The sequence below is a fragment of the Dendropsophus ebraccatus genome, chromosome 6, assembly GCF_027789765.1.
Source record: "Dendropsophus ebraccatus isolate aDenEbr1 chromosome 6, aDenEbr1.pat, whole genome shotgun sequence".
In the NCBI taxonomy this organism is placed as follows: domain Eukaryota; kingdom Metazoa; phylum Chordata; class Amphibia; order Anura; family Hylidae; genus Dendropsophus; species Dendropsophus ebraccatus.
In genome coordinates, this window is record NC_091459.1 from 22,800,174 (window position 1) to 22,821,145 (window position 20,972).

General features: G+C 41.9%; 1 protein-coding gene across 6 annotated transcripts in view; it reads left to right on the forward strand.

Annotated features, from left to right (window-relative positions):
- MEI4 (meiotic double-stranded break formation protein 4) overlaps positions 1 to 20,972 on the forward strand; it is a 228,762-nt gene that overhangs the window by 62,580 nt on the left and 145,210 nt on the right. For 3 of the 6 annotated variants that reach the window (XM_069974671.1, XM_069974673.1, XM_069974672.1), the window contains exon 5: positions 9,124 to 9,450. The exons of the other annotated variants lie outside the window; for them this stretch is intronic. In XM_069974671.1, coding sequence (XP_069830772.1) covers positions 9,124 to 9,375 — 252 coding nt within the window. In that variant the 3' untranslated portion in view covers positions 9,376 to 9,450. Of the gene's footprint in view, positions 1 to 9,123; positions 9,451 to 20,972 lie in introns of those variants that run through there. 6 annotated transcript variants of the gene reach the window in all.

A 20,972-nucleotide genomic window follows, 5' to 3' on the forward strand; every position in this document is an offset into this window, starting at 1 on the left:
GATTAGAACCAGAGAATGAACTGCTGTCAGGTCTCTGGACAGGTGAGTTACCACTAGAACACAGCTTCAACACATTACAGATGAAAGATTCTTTCAGACATAACCTGCCTACAGAGGACTGATCTACAATCTAACAAATAAGCGAGCAGGAGGCCGGACAGCATTGATTATTCATGAAGAGAGAGGAGGATGCATGACAAGTGGGGCATGAACAACTGCTCTGTGACAGTAGGAGAAATAAGATTGTACATAATCTGCTGCACAGAAAATTACCAAAAAGGCACCTTGCTCACTGGGGGCTGCCAGCTACAGCACACTGTCAGCACCTCGGGTAGGGCCCAGGAGCTGATGGATTCCCTTTAATTAGCCAATAAACATGCTGGGAAGGCATGAAACACATTAAAGGAGAAGTTCGGCAAAAAGTATTTTTAATATGTTATTACATAAGGAAAGTTAGACAAATCCCTAATATACACTTATTATCGGAATCGCACATATACTGCTATTTTTCTAAATTTAGTAGATCAGGCAGACTTCAATTTCTCAACAAAAAACATGACGTTACGAATCAGAGCAGGGCTGGGTGTAATTCCTATGAAGCGCCCAGCAGGGGGCGCATGGACACCCTCCCCTCTGCCAAGCAGGGGTCACCCAGTTGAATGCTTGATTCTATCATTGACTTTAACCCCTTCTTGTCAGCAATACTTAGATATACGTTCCTGCTGCACATACCAATTGCAGCAGGAACATATATGCACGTTCCTGACACTAAAGGGGTTTGATGTGTGCGGGACCTCTACAGTGAGAGCGGCCCCGCACACATCAGTGTGTCCTGGGAAGCAGAGGGTAACGAGAGGCAGCTGCGATCCCCCAGCTGCGTCTCATTAACCCCTTAAATGCAGTGATCTATAGCGATCACAACATTTAAGGTACTCAGTGACAGAACAAGCATCTGTCACTAAGGGATCGGGAGCCCCGAAGCCATGCTGTTGGGGTCCCGATTACATGTGCCGACGAGTGGGGGTAAGCCTCTTACCTCTGTCCTGTAGGTTCGGCATTCTATGCATAGAGTCTACTCTCAGGCAGGCTCTATGCATGAATCGCTAATAATACTGATCTATGCTATTCTATGGCATAGCATAGATCAGTATATACAATCTAATGATTGTATGTTTTACTGTGAAAAAAAGTGTAAAAAAAAAAAGAGTATTAAAAAAAGTTTTGAAGAAATCTTTTTAACCCCCCCCATAAAACTTTACTATACCCCTTGCCCATTATAAAAAATAAAAATATTTAAAAAAATGAAATAAACATATTACATATCGTAGCGTGTTGAATTCTTCGAGCAACTAAGATACAGTTTGTCATGTTGAAATTAGAAAAAAAAAATCACTTTTTCATTGTAAATTTTAAATGTATGTCTTTAGAAAATGTAGTTGGCATATTAACTCTGATGCATTAGTATATTTTTAACTCCCTTGCGAGAGAACACATTTTAGTTAATAGTTTTTGGAAAAAACTGATGCAATTGTGTGCCATCTGTTTTGATCTGTTTTTCCATTGACTTCCATTATACAAAAAAAAAGAATCAAATCAGATGTGTTTTTTTAACATACACAAAAATAGTGTTAACTATGTTTTTCTGTCCATTAAAAGTAACCAATTAAAAACAGATATGTTGAACGGATAAGAAAAACACAGTGTGAACCCAGCCTTAAGTGTTGTTGTATGAGGCCTTGCATTTTGTGGGACAAGTTGTTGTTTTTGGGTCCAGACATTGTATTAAAACGACTCTGTACCCACAATCTGAACCCGCCCCCAAACCGCTTGTACCTTAAGATAGCTGCTTTTAATCCAAGATCTGTCCTGGGGTCCGTTTGGCAGCTGACCTAAAAAAACAACTTTTAAACTTGCAGCCCTGTGCCCAACAGCTGTGGCCTAGATTGTGTATGCATTAGACTTGCACAACCTCTCTGTCCCTCCTCCCCGCCCTCCTCATCATTAGGAATGCTCCATGCAAATTGTCTCTTATTCATAACCTGTGTCAGCACGGCACATGGGCTGGATCGTCAAGGCACCTGTGCAATGTTCAGACAGGAGAAAATGTTCCAGTGGCATTCCTAATGATGAAGAGGGTGGGGGTAGGAGGGACGGAGGGGTGGTGCAAAGTTAGGGCACAGATATTGTAGCCACGGCTGTTGGGCACGCAGCTACCTGCTTAAAAGTTGTTTTTTAGGACAACTGCATCACCTGCTGAAAAGACCTCAGGACAGATCTTGGATTAAAAGCAGCTATCTGACGGTACAAGCGGTTTGGGGGGGTCAGATTGTGGGTACAGAGTCGCTTTAATTTTTTTTTGTAATTGTTATTCTGGGGAAAAATGCTGAAAAAAACAACAATAGCACTTTCCTCCAACACACACTTTTTAAAGTTTTAACCCATAGCTGCACCAGGACGTTATTTAACGTCCTCGTGCCGCTATGGGAGTTCAGAGGGGGGTCGCGCGGCGACCACCCTCTGAACTGCCGCGATCCCGGGTGCCGCGTGTAGCCCGGGCTCGCGGCTATTAGCGGGCACGGTCCGATCGCCGTGCCCGCTAATTAAGTACTTAGAAGCAGCTGTCAAAGTTGACAGCTGCTTCTAAATACTTGCGGTTATACATCCCTGGTGGTCTAGTGGGGGGATCGCCCCCCTGCGGCGCGATTGCGGGGGGGCGATCCCTGCATCCATACCGGGCCGGGGTCTGCTCCGTAATGGCGCTGATCCCGGCTCGGCATTCTATTGCTTTTGGCTGCAGCAGCCAAAAGTAATAGAACACCGATCTCATGGATTCATGCAGTATAACTATACTGCATGGATCTCTATGAGAGATCAGAGTGCATATACTAGAAGCCCCCCAGGGGGGCTTCTAGTATATGTCTAAAGTAAAAGAAAAAAGTATTTTTAATAACACAAAATCCCCTCCCCTAATAAAAGTCTGAATCACCCCCCTTTCCCCATTTTATGAATAAAAATAAATAAATTAATTAATAAACAAACATGTTTGCTATCGCCGCGTGCGTAATCGCCCGAACTATTAATTAATCACATTCCTGATCTCACACGGTAAACGGCGTCAGCACAAAAAAATCCCAAAGTGCAAAATTGCGCATTTTTGGTCGCATCAAATCCAGAATAATTGTAATAAAAAGCGATCAAAAAGTCATATATGCGCAATCAAGGTACCGATAGAAAGATCACATCATGGCGCAAAAAATGACACCTCGCACAGCCCCATAGACCAAAGGATAAAAGCGCTATAAGCCCGGGAATGGAGCGATTTTAAGGAACGTATATTGGTTAACAACGGTTTGAATTTTATACAGGCCATCAGATACAATATAAGTTATACATGTTACATATCGTTTTAATCGTAACGACTTGAGGAACATGCATAACAAGTCAGTTTTACCCCAGGGCGAATGGCGTAAAAACACATTTCCCCCAAATAAAAGAAATGCGTTTTTTTTTTCAATTTCACCACACATATAATTTTTTTCTGGTTTCCCGGCACATTTTAGGCAAAAATTACATCTGTCTTAGCAAAGTACAATTAGTTGCGCAAAAAATAAGGGCTCATTTGGGTCTCTAGGTGGAAAAATGCAGGCGCTATGGCCTTATATACACGAGGAGGGAAAAACGAAAACGCAAAAATGAAAACTGGCTGTGTCCCCTAAGGGTTAATAACCTTTTGTTTTTTAGTATAAATGCAATGTTTTTCTTAGGGGGCCAACATTGGGATGAAAGAAATGATAGAGCTACTTACCCATCCATTTGTGTAGTCAAGCCAGGTCATCAAACAGAAAATCAGCACAGTACTAGGGATGAGGCAGCAACATAGTCTGAGGCAGCTTCAGATGCAGGTCACACAATCAGCGTCTGGATGTCCCGCTCAGCTATTCAGTGGCTGCAGCGGGGCAGCACACTGATTGGCTGAGCTGGACGTCCAGATGGCGGTAATGTATGCGTGAAATCTGCTGCGGATACGTTAAGTGTAAACCCACCCTTGAGCTAAAAGCAGTTAGTTTTATCAAGAACTTTACGTCAGCTAGACAACTGTAACCCGTGTATATCAATCCACAGTCTTTTGTAAATCCTTTCTAGATTGCAGATTCCAGAAATTCAGATGAGCATGACAAAAATACGAGAGAACAACATTGAATTTTACAATACCCGCATAGTGTCTGGAATAATGTGTTGTACAACATAGGGTTCATTGTTCCTAATTTAATAATCCAGCATTGTTCCCAGGCTACTGTAGCTTTATTTTTACTTTATAATGTTCTCATTTCCTTTTTTGCCGATCTGATCTGATTCTCTGATAATTTAGAGATATTTTGCTCTTGAACATTGTCTGTGTGAAAACTGCCATGTTGACTTTCTAATATCCTCCTTTATCAGTCTACAAATACTGTTTCTGTACATTTAAAGATCAATGTCTCTCCAAGATGTAATATGATATTAAACAATATTTCATGTTTTTTTTTTTTTTGCCTACTTATTTTTGTAGTAAAGATGGCATAAAATTCCATACTTAAAACAACTCTGCACCCACAATCTGCCTTCCCCAAACCGCTTGTACCTTCGGATAGCTGCTTTTAATCCATGATCTGTCCTGAGGTCCGTTCAGCAGGTGATGCAGTTATTGTCCTTAAAAAACAACTTTTAAACTTGCAGCCCGTGTCATACTGGCATGGCCTAGAGTGTCTGTGCATTAGGCCTGCACCGCCTCTCTGTCCCTCCTCCCCACCCTCCTCATCATAAGGAATGCTCCAGGCAGGTATTCTCCTATTCCTCACTTGTCTGAACACTGCACAGGTGCCTTAACGATCCAACCCATGTGTCGCGTTCTCACAGCTTATGAATAGGAGAATACCTGCCTGGAGCATTCCTAATGATGAGGAGGGCGGGGAGGAGGGACAGAGAAGTTGTGCCAGCCTAATGCACAGACACTCTAGGCCACGCCAGTTTGGCACAGGGCTGCAAGTTTAAAAGTTGTTTTTCAGGACAATAACTACATCACCTGCCGAATAGACCCCAGGACAGATCTTGGAATAAAAGCAGCTATCCAAAGGTACAAGCTGTTTGGGGTGGGCAGATTGTGGGTACAGAGTCACTTAAAGGCTATGTTCACACTACGTATATTTCCGCTCGTAGTGCGAACCGCGAATATACGCACTTAGTTTTGAGGTTGATGCGTTCGCTTGAAAGTATACGATATACGGCCGCACAGTTCACACTACGTATGAACTTACGACCGTATCGTATACGTTGCCGTGAAAAATGAACAACACCATTGTTTGAGGACGGAAATGTTCGAACTCACGGCCGTGGATTTCCAATGCGGTCCCCTACGAAGTTCTTATTTCAGCCAAATTGAACTTGATTTTTCGATCCAAAACGTTCTGTGTGGTTTATTGGGCTGGGCGAAGATTTCCAAGTAAATGACCTGCTTCAAATTGCTTCGAAAAAAGCTAGGGAAGCATAACTGTACTGCGGGCGTATGTTCGCGGTGCGTACGCATCCGGCCGCATGTCGATTTTTCCCACGGCCGTAGTTTCAGCCGCACATGTACGGCGGCGTAAGAACTGTGGACGAAATCGTACGCAGTGTGAACATAGCCTAAAAGTAAACTGATTTTTGTTTTTAGCTAGTTTATCTAAGGATATACAAAAATCAGGGTTTTTTTTTTTTACAGTATTGTCAAAGCTACCCCCATTTTAGTTTAGGGAGCAGATATGGATAAAATGTTTTAAAACCTTGTGCCAGTCTTGTCCCTAGGGGTTCTCTTATATGTATCAAGCAGTTGGGTCGGGTCAAGCAGTCACTGTATTGGTCATGCTACCATTTAAATGTATTGCTGTTGGCCGCACATTTCCTGTTTACATAGAGAGATGTGCAGCCAATAGCTATATATTTTGCCACAGCTAAGGATCGGGTGTTTTCCAGCTCCTCAGCCAATTGCTGTCAGTTTTACACGGGGCGATTATTGGCCGAAGAACTGTCTCTAGCAAAACTCTTTGCTGATAATCAACCCATGTAAAGGCCCTTAAACGACTCTGTATCCACAATATGCCCCCCCCCCCCACAAACCGCTTGTACTTCAATCCAAGATCTGTCCTGGGGTCCGTTCGTCAGGTAACGCTTGCAGCCCTGTGTCAAATTGGCGTGGCCTACAGTGTCTATGCCACAGGCTTGCACCACCTATCCGTCCCTCCTCCCCGTCTCTTCACCATTAGGAATGCGCCTAGGCAGGATCAGAGATGCCTCAATGATAATTGCAGCCCGTAACCTTCAGTGACACTACTGAGCGCAGATCATCATAATAGGCATACATTGTGGGGAGATACCTAGCAGCCATTGCTGTCAGTAAGTTAGGGGGGTATACTGATGTAATTAAACAACCTATGTACACCATGCTATGAGTCTAACAAACTAATGCTGAGTTTACACGGAGCGATAATTCGCCCGATTGTACGATTAACGATTTCGAAGTAACAATTTTTTTTATAACGATCAACGATCAGATATATCGTCCTGAAAAATCGTTTTGCAATCGTTTTGCGATTGCTTAAGCCTATCTCGCACATAGGTTAAATCTGTGAACGACTGTTTACACGGAACGATCTGCGATTTTTTTGCGAACGTTTTAAGAACATGTTGTAAAAGCAAAATGAACGATTCTCGCTCGTCGTTTGACCGTTCGCTGCGTTTACACGTACGATTATCGTTCGAATTCGATCGTTATCGTGCAAATTTGAACGATAATTGTTCCATGTAAACGCAGCATAAAGTGCATTTATCTCTCCAAAGCCAGCATGCTGATCCTTTAGTTTACCCTGATAATGTGCTGTCCCTGCTCTGCTGATGACACACTGCAGCCTCAGGAGATCTGGCGCTTAGATTGTCAATGGGGTAATCACCACTTAACAGTCTATAAGCATTGTTTCAAACTGGGGGCTATGTTCACACTACGTAAGTCTCCGGCCGGAGACTTACGTAGTTTGCGTACAATGGAAAGTATACGATGTACGGCGGCACAGTTCACACTACGTAAGAACTTACGCGAGGATCGTACACGGCGCCGTAAAAAATGAACCAGACCATTATTTGAGGACGAAAATGCCGTAACTTACGCCCGTAGCGTAACATGCGGTCCCGTACGTAGTGGTGATTTCTTTATTTTTTAAGCTTTTTGTGCCAATCCAAAAGGTTCTGTGGGGTGTCCGGGACTTGGCGAAGATTTCCAAGTAAAAGACCGCTGTTAGATCGCTACGAAGAGCGCTCGGGAAGCGTAAGTAGACTGCGGGCGTAAGTTCGCGCTCCGTACGTAGCCGGCCGCAAGTAGCGTAAATCCCCGGCCGGAGTTTAACGCGTATATGTCCGGCCGCGAAAACATGCGGCTGGACAGATACGCAGTGTGAACATAGCTTTAAAGTGTCAATCTAGGCCCTTTCAGCATATTGGGGACAGAAGGACACCAACTGCTACTAAGTAGGGGCCTAGAAAAAGGGACCCAGCTATCATGCCTCAACTTTTTTGAGGCATTGTGGAGGTCTTCTTTAAAGGGAATCTGTCAGCTGTAATTTCAATTCCAATATGCTGACACTGTTCAATAGCTGTTAGGTCAAGGAGACACATGGTACCTTTCATGTATCCAGCTGCACTTTCAGAATGTAGAAAAAAATATTTTATTTGGTGCAGAGCCAAAGAGGCTTTGTCAAGTTCATGATCTGGTGCAGACTAGAAAGCTTCCTCTTCCCCCTCCATGTTTGATTGACACCTGGAAGCTAAGCAGGCTCATATATGGGAAGGGGCGTTACATCTTGCTGTATCTCAGGAGCTTAGGGACGCCTCTTTGATTTTTCATATTATAGAATGAAATCATTGTTCTATGTTCTGGAAGCACAGGTGCATATATAAAACTTACCATGATTTTTCTTGATCTAACAGTGTCAGCAGTTCAGGATATGAATTGCAGATGACATATTCCCTTTAAAGCAATAGTCCCTCAGATCAGGCTTCTGTTAGATCATTGGAAGCCCTACCTCACAACTTGCAGGACTTAAAGGGGTTGTCCAGCAAAAATCTTTTTCTTTCAGATTAACTGGTGTCAGAAAGTTATATAGATTTGTAATTTACTTCTATTAAAAAATCTCAAGTCTTCCCATACTTATTAGCTCCTATATATCATTCAGGTAGTGTTGTTGTTTTTTTCAGTCTGACACACTGCTCTCTGCTGACATCTCTGGCCGAGACAGGAACTGTCCAGAGCAGGAGAGGTTTTCTATGGGGATTCATAGAAACCAAGACAGAGTTCCTGTCTTGGCCAGAGATTCAGTAGAGAGCACTGTATCAGACAGAAAATAAACCAACACTTCCTGCAGGACATACTGTATAGTAGCTTATAAGTATGGGAAGACTTGAGTTTTTTTAATAGAAGTAAATTACAAATATATATAACTTTCTGATATCAGTTGATTTGAAAGAAAAAGATTTTTGCTGGACAACCCCTTTAAGTCCTGCAAGTTGTGAGGTAGGGCTTCCAATGATCTAACAGAAGCCTGATCTGAGGGACTATTGCTTTAAAGGGAATATGTCATCTGCAATTCATATCCCGAACTGCTGACACTTTTAGATCAAGGAAACTCATGGTAAGTTTTATATATGCACCTGTGCTTCCAGAACATAGAACAATGATTTCATTCTATAATATGAAAAATCAAAGAGGCGTCCCTAAGCTCCTGAGATACAGCAAGATGTAACGCCCCTTCCCATATATGAGTAAATTACAAATATATATAACTTTCTGATATCAGTTGATTTGAAAGAAAAAGATTTTCGCTGGAGTACCCCTTTAAAGGATGTGCTGCTGACTTCTTGGTGCCACGTACCACTGGACATGGAGACCATGCCTCAAATCGTCAGCTGATCTCTGCATGTCCAATATGTTTTTGAACACATTTTCAAGTCTTATTCTGTGCTCTTTAGCATTTTCATCATTAGCAGCAATTTTAATTAGTGATAACGTTATAATTATGTATTCTGATAAAATCTAAATGATGAATATAATTACTCTTACAGGTCCAGGCCAAATACAATATTACCAAATATGAGAATATGTCTTTGCTATGTATTTTGCTGGAAAATCTGCTGCGCAGAAAAGAAAACCAAGAAGCATTGCATTGTGAAGTTTTGGACAATAACACAAAATTGTTTGTGCAGAACCTTGACCATACAATTCTCCTGATTTCAGATGGATTTCCATTGCTTAGCCTAATCCTATGGAGACTTAAAACTTTTGTTTCATACATTACAGTAAATGAAGAGAATTGATGATTTTGTCTGTTACATGTCTGTCTGAAAGAGTACATCTATAAAAAATGAGAAATGATTTACAGTTATTATCTCACTATTTTCTGTTTAAAAACTTTAAAACAATATTCTTTATAAATTTAAAGGGGTAGTTCACCCAAAAAAAAAATTCTTTCAACTCAAAGTACCAGAGATTTGTAATTTACTTCTATTAAAAAAATCTCAAGTCTTACAGGACTTATCAGCTGCTGTATGTCCTGCAAGAAGTGGTGTATTATTATCCAGTAAGAAACTGTGCTCTCTGCTGCCACCTCTGTCCATGTCAGGAACTCAAAAATGAAATGTTGTTTACAGTTGTAGGTACACTTTCATGACAATGGAATTCTGGTGGATTCAAGTTAAAAAAACAATACACTGCCATCAGGTCAGAGCATAATGGTTTATAACATAAAGGCTCATTTCTAACTCCTTTTTACTTTTTTTTTAATAACTAAAATGTGGGATATGCCTTTAAGATGTGTCCCTATGCTTCCATCCTGAATGTGTTGGTTCAGATTATATCGAATATTACAGCTCTCTTTTATCATCCAACACATAATTTTCCCAATTTAAAAAAATGCATATATGCTTAAAGGGAAAACTGGGAACTAGAGAAGCATTTACCTGCTGATGTGCCCCTATAGCGCACGGGGCGCTGAGGATGAAGGTAATTTTCTTACTTGTAGCTTAATAGATATGTAAATTAGGCGGTTTGGTGCACTGGGGGCGGGACAACTACCAAGACAGCCGACAGCGAGTGCACTCCGGCGCTGATCACTGTAGAGCCCCAGATGAATATTTATTACAAGTGCAGGCCGGCTGGGGCAGATCAGTGCATCAGTGTGGTAGTGCCAACCCCAGTGCACCAAATTGGCTCATTTACGTATCTAGTAAAGTACAAGGTTGACAGAAACAGCACTGAGGATCAAGGTTAGAAAATGACCTTCATCCCTAGCACCTTGATCCCCAGTTATGTTGTTTCCCAGTGCTCTTGTCATTTCCTCTCAGAAAGTCTAGTTAATAGGGGAATAAATCAAAACAAAATAATTTCACCTTTCCACAATTCACAAATAAATAAAGCTCCCTTATGCATAATGAAAAATGGTAAATCTCTTTACTATAAACATATTTATTTATTCATTGTAGTGAATTAAGAACTTGTTACAAACTTTTAAGGAAGTTCGGTTTGGTACCCAACTGAATATTTTGCAAAGTTCGAAACGAATCTCGGTTCAGGAAGTTCGGTTGGCTTATCTCAAATTTCCACCATTTAAATTAAACGTTTTTACCATTAAAATATAATTTTCCGACAAACGTGACTTATGGTGTGGCTTTGTACATGAAAGTTCACACTTTTTGGCACAATTTTTGCAAGCTTTGCGGCAAGGTTCAGCAAACTTGACGAACCGAACTTTTGAAAAGTTCACTAATTTCTAGTGAAAATGAAACTCTGTAATTTTTTAGGACCATCTGTATGGGCACAACTGCCATGGCAAGAGGACTGAATGTGATAGGTTTCTTCAGGTTTGGCTTAAGGCTATATCATGGAGGTTATTCTGTGGCATCTTATGGTCTTCACTCAGTACTCAGTACTGGCATTCTGTCACACCTGGAGGAAAGCATTTCTAAACAAGCTGTGGTCAGGGCAGGCATAGTAAGGCAGCAGGAAAAAGGTCAGGGCAGGTACACTACCGTGTTTCCCTGAAAAAAGACTCTCCTAAGATAAGACACTCCAACTACTCTACCCTCTAGCCTAAAGTAAGGCATCCCCCAAAAAATAAGGCACCTCTCGAAATTAAGGCCACTCATTGCCACCCGCCACCCAGGACACACCTAACCCCCTCATGTACCTCTGAAGCGGGCACCGCAGGCAACCTGGTCAATGGCCCCCACGTTCTCCGCACGCCGCCGCAAACTTGATGCACATCCTCGTGCATGCCTGACCCACGTCCCATCGCTGATGCACTCTTGGTCCCAAGGTGAGTATTCTAGGGAGGTCCCGAAGGATGTCTTATTTCTCTCCCCCCGGCCGGGGGGAGAGAAATAAGACATCTCCCTAAAATAAAACAGTGCCTGTTTTTGAGGGGAAAACAATATAAGGCACTTTCTCATTTTTGGGGAAACACAATATATATGCGTGCCTTTATAAAAGGATCCTACCTATTCCACACTAGAAATATATTCATAATGATGATCACTAGAGAAAAATGTTTATGCCGGTATGATATATTATCTGCATATGGAATTGATTTTGCTCAGATATAGTTTGACCCATTAACAGAACACCCACTGGTTCCCCGCTCCTTCAGTAGTAGTCCATGAAAACGATGAAACCAACATAAAGGTAAACAGGAGAAGTATCCAGTGCCCAGAGACTTCTCCTGTTTGTGGATATAATTTGACCATTCAGACATGACAGTTATCATTGCAAACAAGTGTAATTCCCAAGACAGCAGTTAAGAACTGAGGTCTACAGCTTTTATTGGCCATGTCTAGACAGCATATTATACCCGGGAGGTATCTTTTGCTCTAAGTACATCTTAAAAATCTCCTTGGACCACTACTTAATATTTAAATTTGAATAAACAAAATAAATTCTTATATCTTAAAGAAAAAAAACACTTTTTTGTCGACTTTTCCCAAACTAACAAAAAAAGATATAGCAACAAAAAAGTCATATCTAGCAATTTAAATCCCAGAGGAATTCTTACTATATTAGACAGATGACAACATAATCGGCAATTATATCTTACATACAGTATGGAGCATGCACCACGGGCATATTTTGTCTGGCTTCTTTGATATGATTTAAATGTAATGACTAATAAAAAAACTAATGAGTATTGCCTGCAACAGCCACTGGGAAAAGAAATCATTATTTAGTCGTCGAAAATGACTCTTTATTACTCTTTATTGCTGTATACTGTTAATTTTCTTGAATATGCTTAGTAGTTTAAAATCTATAATGCAGTTTTACCTCCTAATAGGATTCAACATCTATACAAAGGGATTAATCAATAAAACATACGAGATTATATTAAAAGAATCAGATCTTAATAAATAATTGAATGCCGGGATGAGAATGAATAATGATGCAGCATTTACTGGTACAATGCTTCTTGAATACAATTCTAAAGCTCCACTTCATTCTGTATATTATACCGTAATGTTCACATAATGATATGTAAAAGTGAGAAGCTGGACTGTAACACTGTCTGAGACGTCTTGGTGTCATTTTTACCCATTGAATTTCCAGATGGTCAATGGGGTCAGGGGCCAGCTACCAATGGGCATGGGAAATGTAGTATTGCAACAGCTGGAGGGGCGCAGTTTGGAGATCCATGCATCACACTGTCGAGTAGGTGTCACTCAAGTGAGTGTGGCAAGCAATACAGGGTGGAAACAGATATGACAAGAGTTAAAGGTTGGGCCTATTTGTACTCCAAGCAATTTCAGAGCACTAAGGAGTTATAAGTGATTGGTCTTTTGGAGGCAGCTTTGGAGTGGTGGTAGATATAAAGTGACAAAAAGATGGTGATTCTTAAAGGGTACCCATCACCACACTTCCTCACCCAATCGGCAAGCAATTGCTGCTGCTGTTTGTATAACTATGGATGTGACCACATCAGGTCCAACTGGGCTTGAGCACGAAACCAACTCTGTATGATCGTACCCATAGTTACCCAAACTTTCGGTGCCAGGAGCAAATGCACTCTGATCGGGTAAGGACGCACCATGACAAATGCCCTCTATATGTACACTACTGTTCAAAAGTTTGGGGTCACATTGAAATGCCCTTATTTTTTAAGGAAAAGCACTGTACTTTTCAATGAAGATAACTTTAAACTAGTCCTAACTTTAAACAAATACCCTCTATACATTGCTAATGTGGTAAATGACTATTCTAGCTGCAAATGTCTGGTTTTTGGTGCAATATCTACATAGGTGTATAGAGGCCCATTTCCAGCAACTATCACGCCAGTGTTCTAATGGTACAATGTGTTTGCTCATTGGCTCAGAAGACTAATTGATGATTAGAAAACCCTTGTGCAATCATGTTCACACATCTAAAAAACAGTCTAGCTCGTTACAGAAGCTACAAAACTGACCTTTCTTTGAGCAGATTGTGTTTCTGGAGCATCAGATTTGTGGGGTCAATTAAACGCTCAAAATGGCCAGAAAAAGAGAACTTTCATCTGAAACTCGACAGTATATTCTTGTTCTTAGAAATGAAGGCTATTCCATGCAAGAAATTGCTAAGAAACTGAAGATTTCCTACAACGGTGTGTACTACTCCCTTCAGAGGACAGCACAAACAGGCTCTAACCAGAGTAGAAAAAGAAGTGGGAGGCCACGTTGCACAACTAAGCAAGAAGATAAGCACATTAGAGTCTCTAGTTTGAGAAACAGACGCCTCACAGGTCCCCAACTGGCATCTTCATTAAATAGTACCCACAAAACACCAGTGTCAACATCTACAGTGAAGAGGCGGCTGCCGGATTTTGGGCTTCAGGGCAGAGTGGCAAAGAAAAAGCCATATCTGAGACTGGCCAATAAAAGAAAAAGATTAAGATGGGCAAAAGAACACAGACATTGGACAGAGGAAGACTGGAAAAAAGTGTTGTGGACGGATGAATACAAGTTTGAGGTGTTTGGATCACAAAGAAGAACGTTTGTGAGACGCAGAACAAATGAAAAGATGCTGGAAGAATGCCTGACGGCCTCTGTTAAGCATGGTGGAGATAATGTGATGGTCTGGGTTTGCTTTGGTGCTGGTAAGGTGGGAGATTTGTACAGGGTAAAAGGGATTCTGAATAAGGAAGGCTATCACTCTGCACCGCCATGCCATACCCAGTGGACAGCGCTTGATTGGAGCCAATTTCATCCTACAACAGGACAATGACCCTAAACACACCTCCAAATTGTGCAAGAACTATTTACAGCAGAAGCAGGCAGCTGGTATTCTATCGGTAATGGAGTGGCCAGCGCAGTCACCAGATCACCACCCCATTGAGCTGTTGTGGGAGCAGCTTGACCTTTTGGTACGCCAGAAGTGCCCATCCAACCAATCCAACTTGTGGGAGCTGCTTCTAGAAGCGTGGGGTGCAATTTCTCCAGCTTACCCCAACAGATTAATAGCTAGAATGCCAAAGGTGTGCAATGCTGTAATTGCTGCAAAAGGAGGATTCTTTGACGAAAGCAAAGTTTGATGTAAAAACAATGTTTTTTCAAATACAAATCATTATTTCTAGCCTTGTCAATGTCTTGACTCTATTTTCTATTCATTTCACAACGTATGGTGGTAAATAAGTGTGGCTTTTCATGGAAAACACAAAGTTGTTTGGGTGACCCCAAACTTTTGAACGGTAGAGTAACTACATTCATCAGCATTATAATGGGAGGATACTGATGCAGTAAGTCTGTATAAGCTGATCCTCCACTGTCCTGATCCAGTTTATTGGATTACAGCATTTTAAGTGTTCATTTTAAAATAAAATAACAAGAGTGCAGCCTTTTATATCTACTGTACATTTAACTAGTTTTCTGGTTTAAACTTCCTTGTCCCCTATCCATAGTATGAGATCGCAGGTAGGCTTGATCGAACAGCGGAAACAGCTAGGTTCGATCAAACTAGAACCTAGCCGGACCTTCCGCATTTGATTCCTGATGCCTTCCTGGTCCGTGCGGAAGGAGGAGACATCCTGGGGACCGCCTGGAATTCCAGGATTTAGCCTAGGTAATAGGCTATATGCCGGAATTCCAGGGGGCCCTCGGGATGTCTCCTTCTTCCACACGGACCGGAAAGGCATCAGGAATCAAATGCGGAAGGCCTGGCTAAGTTGAAGTTTGATTGAACCTAGCTTTTTCTGCTGTTCGGTCAAGCCTTATCACAGGGAGGGGGGGGGGGGCGGGTGTCACCTCTGTCCCACCTGGGATCTCTATATATTCCCTCCTGGATCACTGCGCCGGCTAATGCCTGTGGTGCCCAGCTGCTGAACCCTCTCTGAACTCCCCTACCCACCTACGTCCATATGGGGGAAGGGGTTAATTAAATTCATGTATGAAAGGAGAATTTTTTCACATTTTTTTTTTTTTAAAAACTTCATGTGGTCAAGTGAAATCCTGCATTTAAGGGTAGGTAAAAGGTTTGATAGCTTCGAATTTTTAGAATTTTAAGATTTTAAGATTTGCTGTTATGCATAGCAAAAAATAAACTGTGTCATATATGGTATTTATTGGTATTCTGGGTTATTCAGCCTTTATATATATACTACTCATTTTTGCCGTGTTTCACTGTTCTATAAAATAGAAAATATTTTTTGCCATGTGTAGAGCCGAATTTTGAAAAGATGATCAGTTATTGTTCACTTATTTACATATTTATAGTTTTCATCACTCAGTTGAAACTGCTGCACAGCAAATAATGGAATATGATACAGAATAAGGATTTGTAAATGTGGAAATCAATATTCCAGTACCGTATGTATACATGTATTCAATAGGCTATATTAATCAAGCTGCAGCTGTATGCCTGCCATTTGGACATCCCATTACAAATGAACACCCTTTTTTTGTCATAAGGGAATAATTAATTTGTTTTAAAAACATGACTTAATAGATACAGCATTAGGCTATGTTCACACTTGGTTTAACAGCGTCCGTTGCAGCACGTTTCTGCAAACGACAATTAACAATTCACTTCACTTAACAGCATACACTGAGTTATATTGTCAATACAAGGTTAACATTGTGTATTGGTCACATGTTGAGAACCAATCACTGCAAAAAGCTGAAAGTCCAGCCCCCTCATCCAAAAAGAATGGAACTTTCAAGGTTAGACCAGGGAGATGGGAATATCTCTACTTTATCTCATTCAGATTCAGTACTAGCAACAAGCTCCAGTGTTACTCTAATTCTTGCGTTGCATGAGCATGTCACACTACAGAGACATCTTTTCTTCTTCAGGCCTCTAAATCCAATCCACTCTAGTTCTCAGTATCAACTAGAAGCTAAAGCTCACAGGAATGAGAAGATTTTTACCTCCTGTGCCCCTGAACCTGATTCAGTACCAGTCACCCTTCTGCTATTAAGTTCCTCTAAAACATGCTCCAGTTGTTGCCTTTGCTACTTTGTATAACTGAAACTAGTGTGAATTACCCTAGTAACATTTAACAATATCACCCAGCTGTGTAACACACAAAGACCATGGTACTATATTGTACTATAATAAACTGTAAGTTTATTATGTTAAATCAACTTTGTTAATATACTAAAATTATAGATTATTATAGTACAATAGTACGTGACATTATGATTCAAAGTTCAATACACTCCCATTTTTCCAATAACAATTGTGTCAATTTTTTGCCTTCCTTCTACTTAATTTGCTGTTAACTGACCATTGTTAAGCTCAGTCTGTCTTTAGTAGCAAAACCACCAAGACATACTGCAGGTGTCAGGAACTTACCTCACCAGGTTCCTGCGGCGCCTTCCTCTAGCTCGCCTCCGGCGGCCTGCACGGGAGCGCACCGTCGCTCCCCCCGCTGGAGCCGAGTCACGTCACGGAGACCCAACGACGTCCCTGACAACCAGGGAGGCCGCGGTCACGTGAGTGTCAGCCGGCCGGCCAGCACACAGCTGAGCGGCCTCTTCACAGGCTGAGTGACGGATCTCTCGGCCACTCAGCCTGCAGTGCCACAGCTGTTGCATGGCTGGATTCAGGAGGCCGGACCAATCAGCCTTTGGTCCGGGCTCCTGATCCAGTATAAGTGTCAGTCAGAGCCAGCTTACAATCGCTGGCTATTAGGTTACTCCTGGTCCCAGCTCCCCCCTGTCTACTCCTGCGAACCCCGTCCTAATCCCTTTTGCTTTACTGACTTGTGATTCTGACCTCCGCCTGACTTTAGACTATCCTGTTGTATTGCTGATTCTGTACTGCGTGCCCGTGTGGTTTGACCCGGCTTGTCCACTACTCTTTATTGTGTTTTGTTTGTCCGTATTGTTCTGTGTTTCACTTACGTAGCATAGGGAACGTCTTCGTGGTTGTCTGCGACCGCCTTGGGTCGATTGAGGCAAATAGGCAGGGTCAGTGGGTGGATTCAGATCTAGGGCCCAATGTCTCTGTCCTGTCTGTACCTGCCAGTCCTGACAGCAGGAAGTGGAGATGGAGCTTTCATCTGTATTGTCACACAGAGAGCCTGTCTCTACTATTAGCCATAGGATTGCTGCTCTGCACAAGTAATCTTATCTAGCTTTTTTTAGATTTATCTAGCTTTATCTTGCTCATTTTTAGGCTATGTTCGCACACAGTATTTTGGTCAGTATATTTCAACCAAAACCAGGAGTTTATTGAAAACACAGAAAGGCTATGTTCACACACTGTTAAAATCCACTGTTAAATGGATGCCTGCCATTTAATGGCAAATAATTGCCGTTTTTTTTGTTTTTTCAAAGCAATGTCCGTTGTTTTGAAATAAAAGCCCTTATTTGCCAGCTGTTGTTATATAACCTTTCTGTGTTTTCAATCCACTCCTGGTTTTGGTCGAAACAAAGCCCTAGAATGAAATTTTGATGAATTCTTGTATTCTGCTAGATTTAAATAATCATTAAAACAGTTTTCCATTTAAAACTTACTTGTCCCCTATCCACAGGATAGGGAACAAGTAAAAGATTGCGGGGGGGATGGGGTTTGACCTCTGTGCCCTGCGGCAATCTCAACGCAGCACCATAGAGAAATAATAGAGCCACAGGTCATGCTCCGACCCACGGCTGTATTCAACACAAAGGAGCCGAGTGCCGATCTGGTGATCGCTGGGGGGCATGGACCCCATGTGATCTCCTGTGGATAGGGGATAACTCAAATTTTTATTTTCTAGCAGCTTTGTTTTACCAATTCTAGTAGAAATATTTCCAGCTGGAGATCCGTTCCCCAGATCTCCATTGTGTTTGTTTTCTGAGGTTTATTATACTATTATGCTGTTTTTTTATTTTTCATTCTTGTAGTCATCCCGTCAAGATTTACATCAAATGATTATACAGGCACAAAAAAAAAGGATATTGGTTTGTTCTTCTGCTTATGACCTATAACTATTATGATGCCATAAATCTCACAGTGTCTCCTCTTGAGCTTTATGAACCATCACAATACCATAGATGTTTAAAAAATCCATAATCCCAACTTTCCAATTTATTATTTTCCTTGTAATACGAAAAGCATGACTTGCTTTATGTGTTCCCATTTCTTTCTAACCTTACTTTGCTCTTTTAATAAATCAGATCTCACTGCATAATCCTTCGCTGTGATGGGATGAGCATTATTCGATATGATATTTTGAAAGCAAGCTAATTCACAAAATATAGGTCACACAGACACAATTTAATGGGGGCTTTGTATGGATGCTTTAATTAAAATCCTAGACTGACTAATTATTACAAAAGGCAACCTTAGAAGTATGATTACATCAAACAAAATTATAATTATTATTTTCTATCTATGCTTATATGGGTATAAATCTTAGGTTTTGTTATAAGGAAGGTAGAGGGAGGTGTTGAAGTCTGGATGGATGAAAGTTCTAAAGTTCATATTTTTTTCATGTTTTGTTTCTAGACAAGATTATGATGTTTCATAGTGCAAATTAATATCGGGAATGTTTTGTTTTTATGTGACTACCTATGATATATTTATTAAATTTACATTGTGTGCAAGTGTTAAGGGGGTTACATATTTCTTACCAGTAATTCTTTTTAGACCACATACATAGTCTTCTTGTTGCACATAATACATCAGACCATACCTGGGATGAGAAATATATTTAAAAGGAATCTGTCAGCACCTGGGCTGGTCCCAAGGTCCTGAGAGTGTAGTGCAGGTCTGTGTCTCCCATTATGTGGCCTACCTTGCTTTTTGCCCTCGGTGCTTTAGTTTGCCCACAATCCAGCCCGTTACAATGGTAGCAAGTGTCAAAGAGGAGTATCGGTGAGGCCTTTGTGCGGCACTTCGGCATGCCTCACCACTACTGCCTCCTCCCTGTTTGCATGCATATTCATTGTGGCCCGGCCTCCTGCTTCCTGGTGACCTCATCTTCAGGCCGTTGCTGACACAGGCTGTGCGGGTCCACTTGCCAGTTTGCGCCTGCACACTGGACCTGTGCAGTCTGCGCAGCATAAACACACATGCACCATAGTGTGGAGAAGCGGCACAGAAGCGGTGAGGGCCTGAAGCCAATGCCCACAGTTGATACGCTCAGTGCATCTGCCCCGCACTATGGCGCATGCATGTTAATGCTGACAGGAGCGCGCATACCGCACAGATCTAGGACGCAGACATGAACCGGCAATGGGCGTGTGCGGCCAGTGCCAGCAACGGCGCATGCGCAGCTGAAAAGGATGTCACCAGGAAGCAGGAGGCCGGGCCACAATGAGGAGGAGGCAGTTTTTGTGAGGCGGCACAAACGCCTCACCACTATTCCTCTTTGACACTTGCTACCAACGTAACAGACCAGATTGTGGCAAACTACAGTACTGAGGGCAAACACAAAGGTAGGACACACAATGGGGGACACGCATCTGCATTACACTGTCAGCACATCGGGACCAGCCCAGGTGCTGACAGATCCCCTTAAAGGGAATTTTGTCTTTTTGGATATTAGTAGTATTTTATTAGTAGTATTTTTGCAGGATATGCCATATATGTCTGATAGGTGGGGGGGTCTGAACTTGCATACCATTTGGTTTGTTTATGCTAATATCTCTGAGCACAGCGCACATCAAACGAATTTGCCCAATTTGTAATACACAGCACAAACCGTGATAGTCTCGGCACTACTGAGCTTCAGGTGGTGCTCAACATAGCAAGATAAGACTGCAGGTAACACACCACCTCGCACCAACCTTGGCCCTTCATAACATGCACAAAATAAAGAGGCGGGAAACAGAGATATGTTTGTTGGGCGGAAGTCCTCCCTTAATTATTGTATAAATTTGGATAAAGATGAACTTTCTTAAAACTGTAACAACACCACACCAATTAAGAGGTATGCAAATAAGGGGAATGCCAGCCACCGCCGCCTGCGGGCACATCCAACTTCATTTCCTCCGTACACAGATCCTTATTCCACCAGCTGTGACTTATTGTATCTACAACGAAAACAAGTATAAGAAAATGCACGGATAGCAAAGAATAGGGAGGGCGGGTGGCCTGCTTCTATCAAGGTGCCGCAGAGAAGAGAACGAAGACGGGAAGGGGCGATCCTTATATGGTTTATCCCCCACCACTGGATAGGCCAGCCAGATCATGTGACCCACTGATGTCATCCACTAATAGTAAGCCAAGCAGGTAGGAGTATGCTGGGCCATTACCCTATCCTCTACTCCACAGAGCCCCTGCAGTGCTGCACCCCTTCCTTAATTTAGTTTAGTGTTATAATGTCCAACATATAGACCAGGGAGGGGTTAAATGGCTGGTGAAAGACTTCATTACATGCCATGCTCTATATAATGTATATGTGGTTGTTTGTAGCTGTGGTTATTTTTATATTGGCAAGATGATTCGCCCAATGTTTAAAAGATTTAGTGTGTAT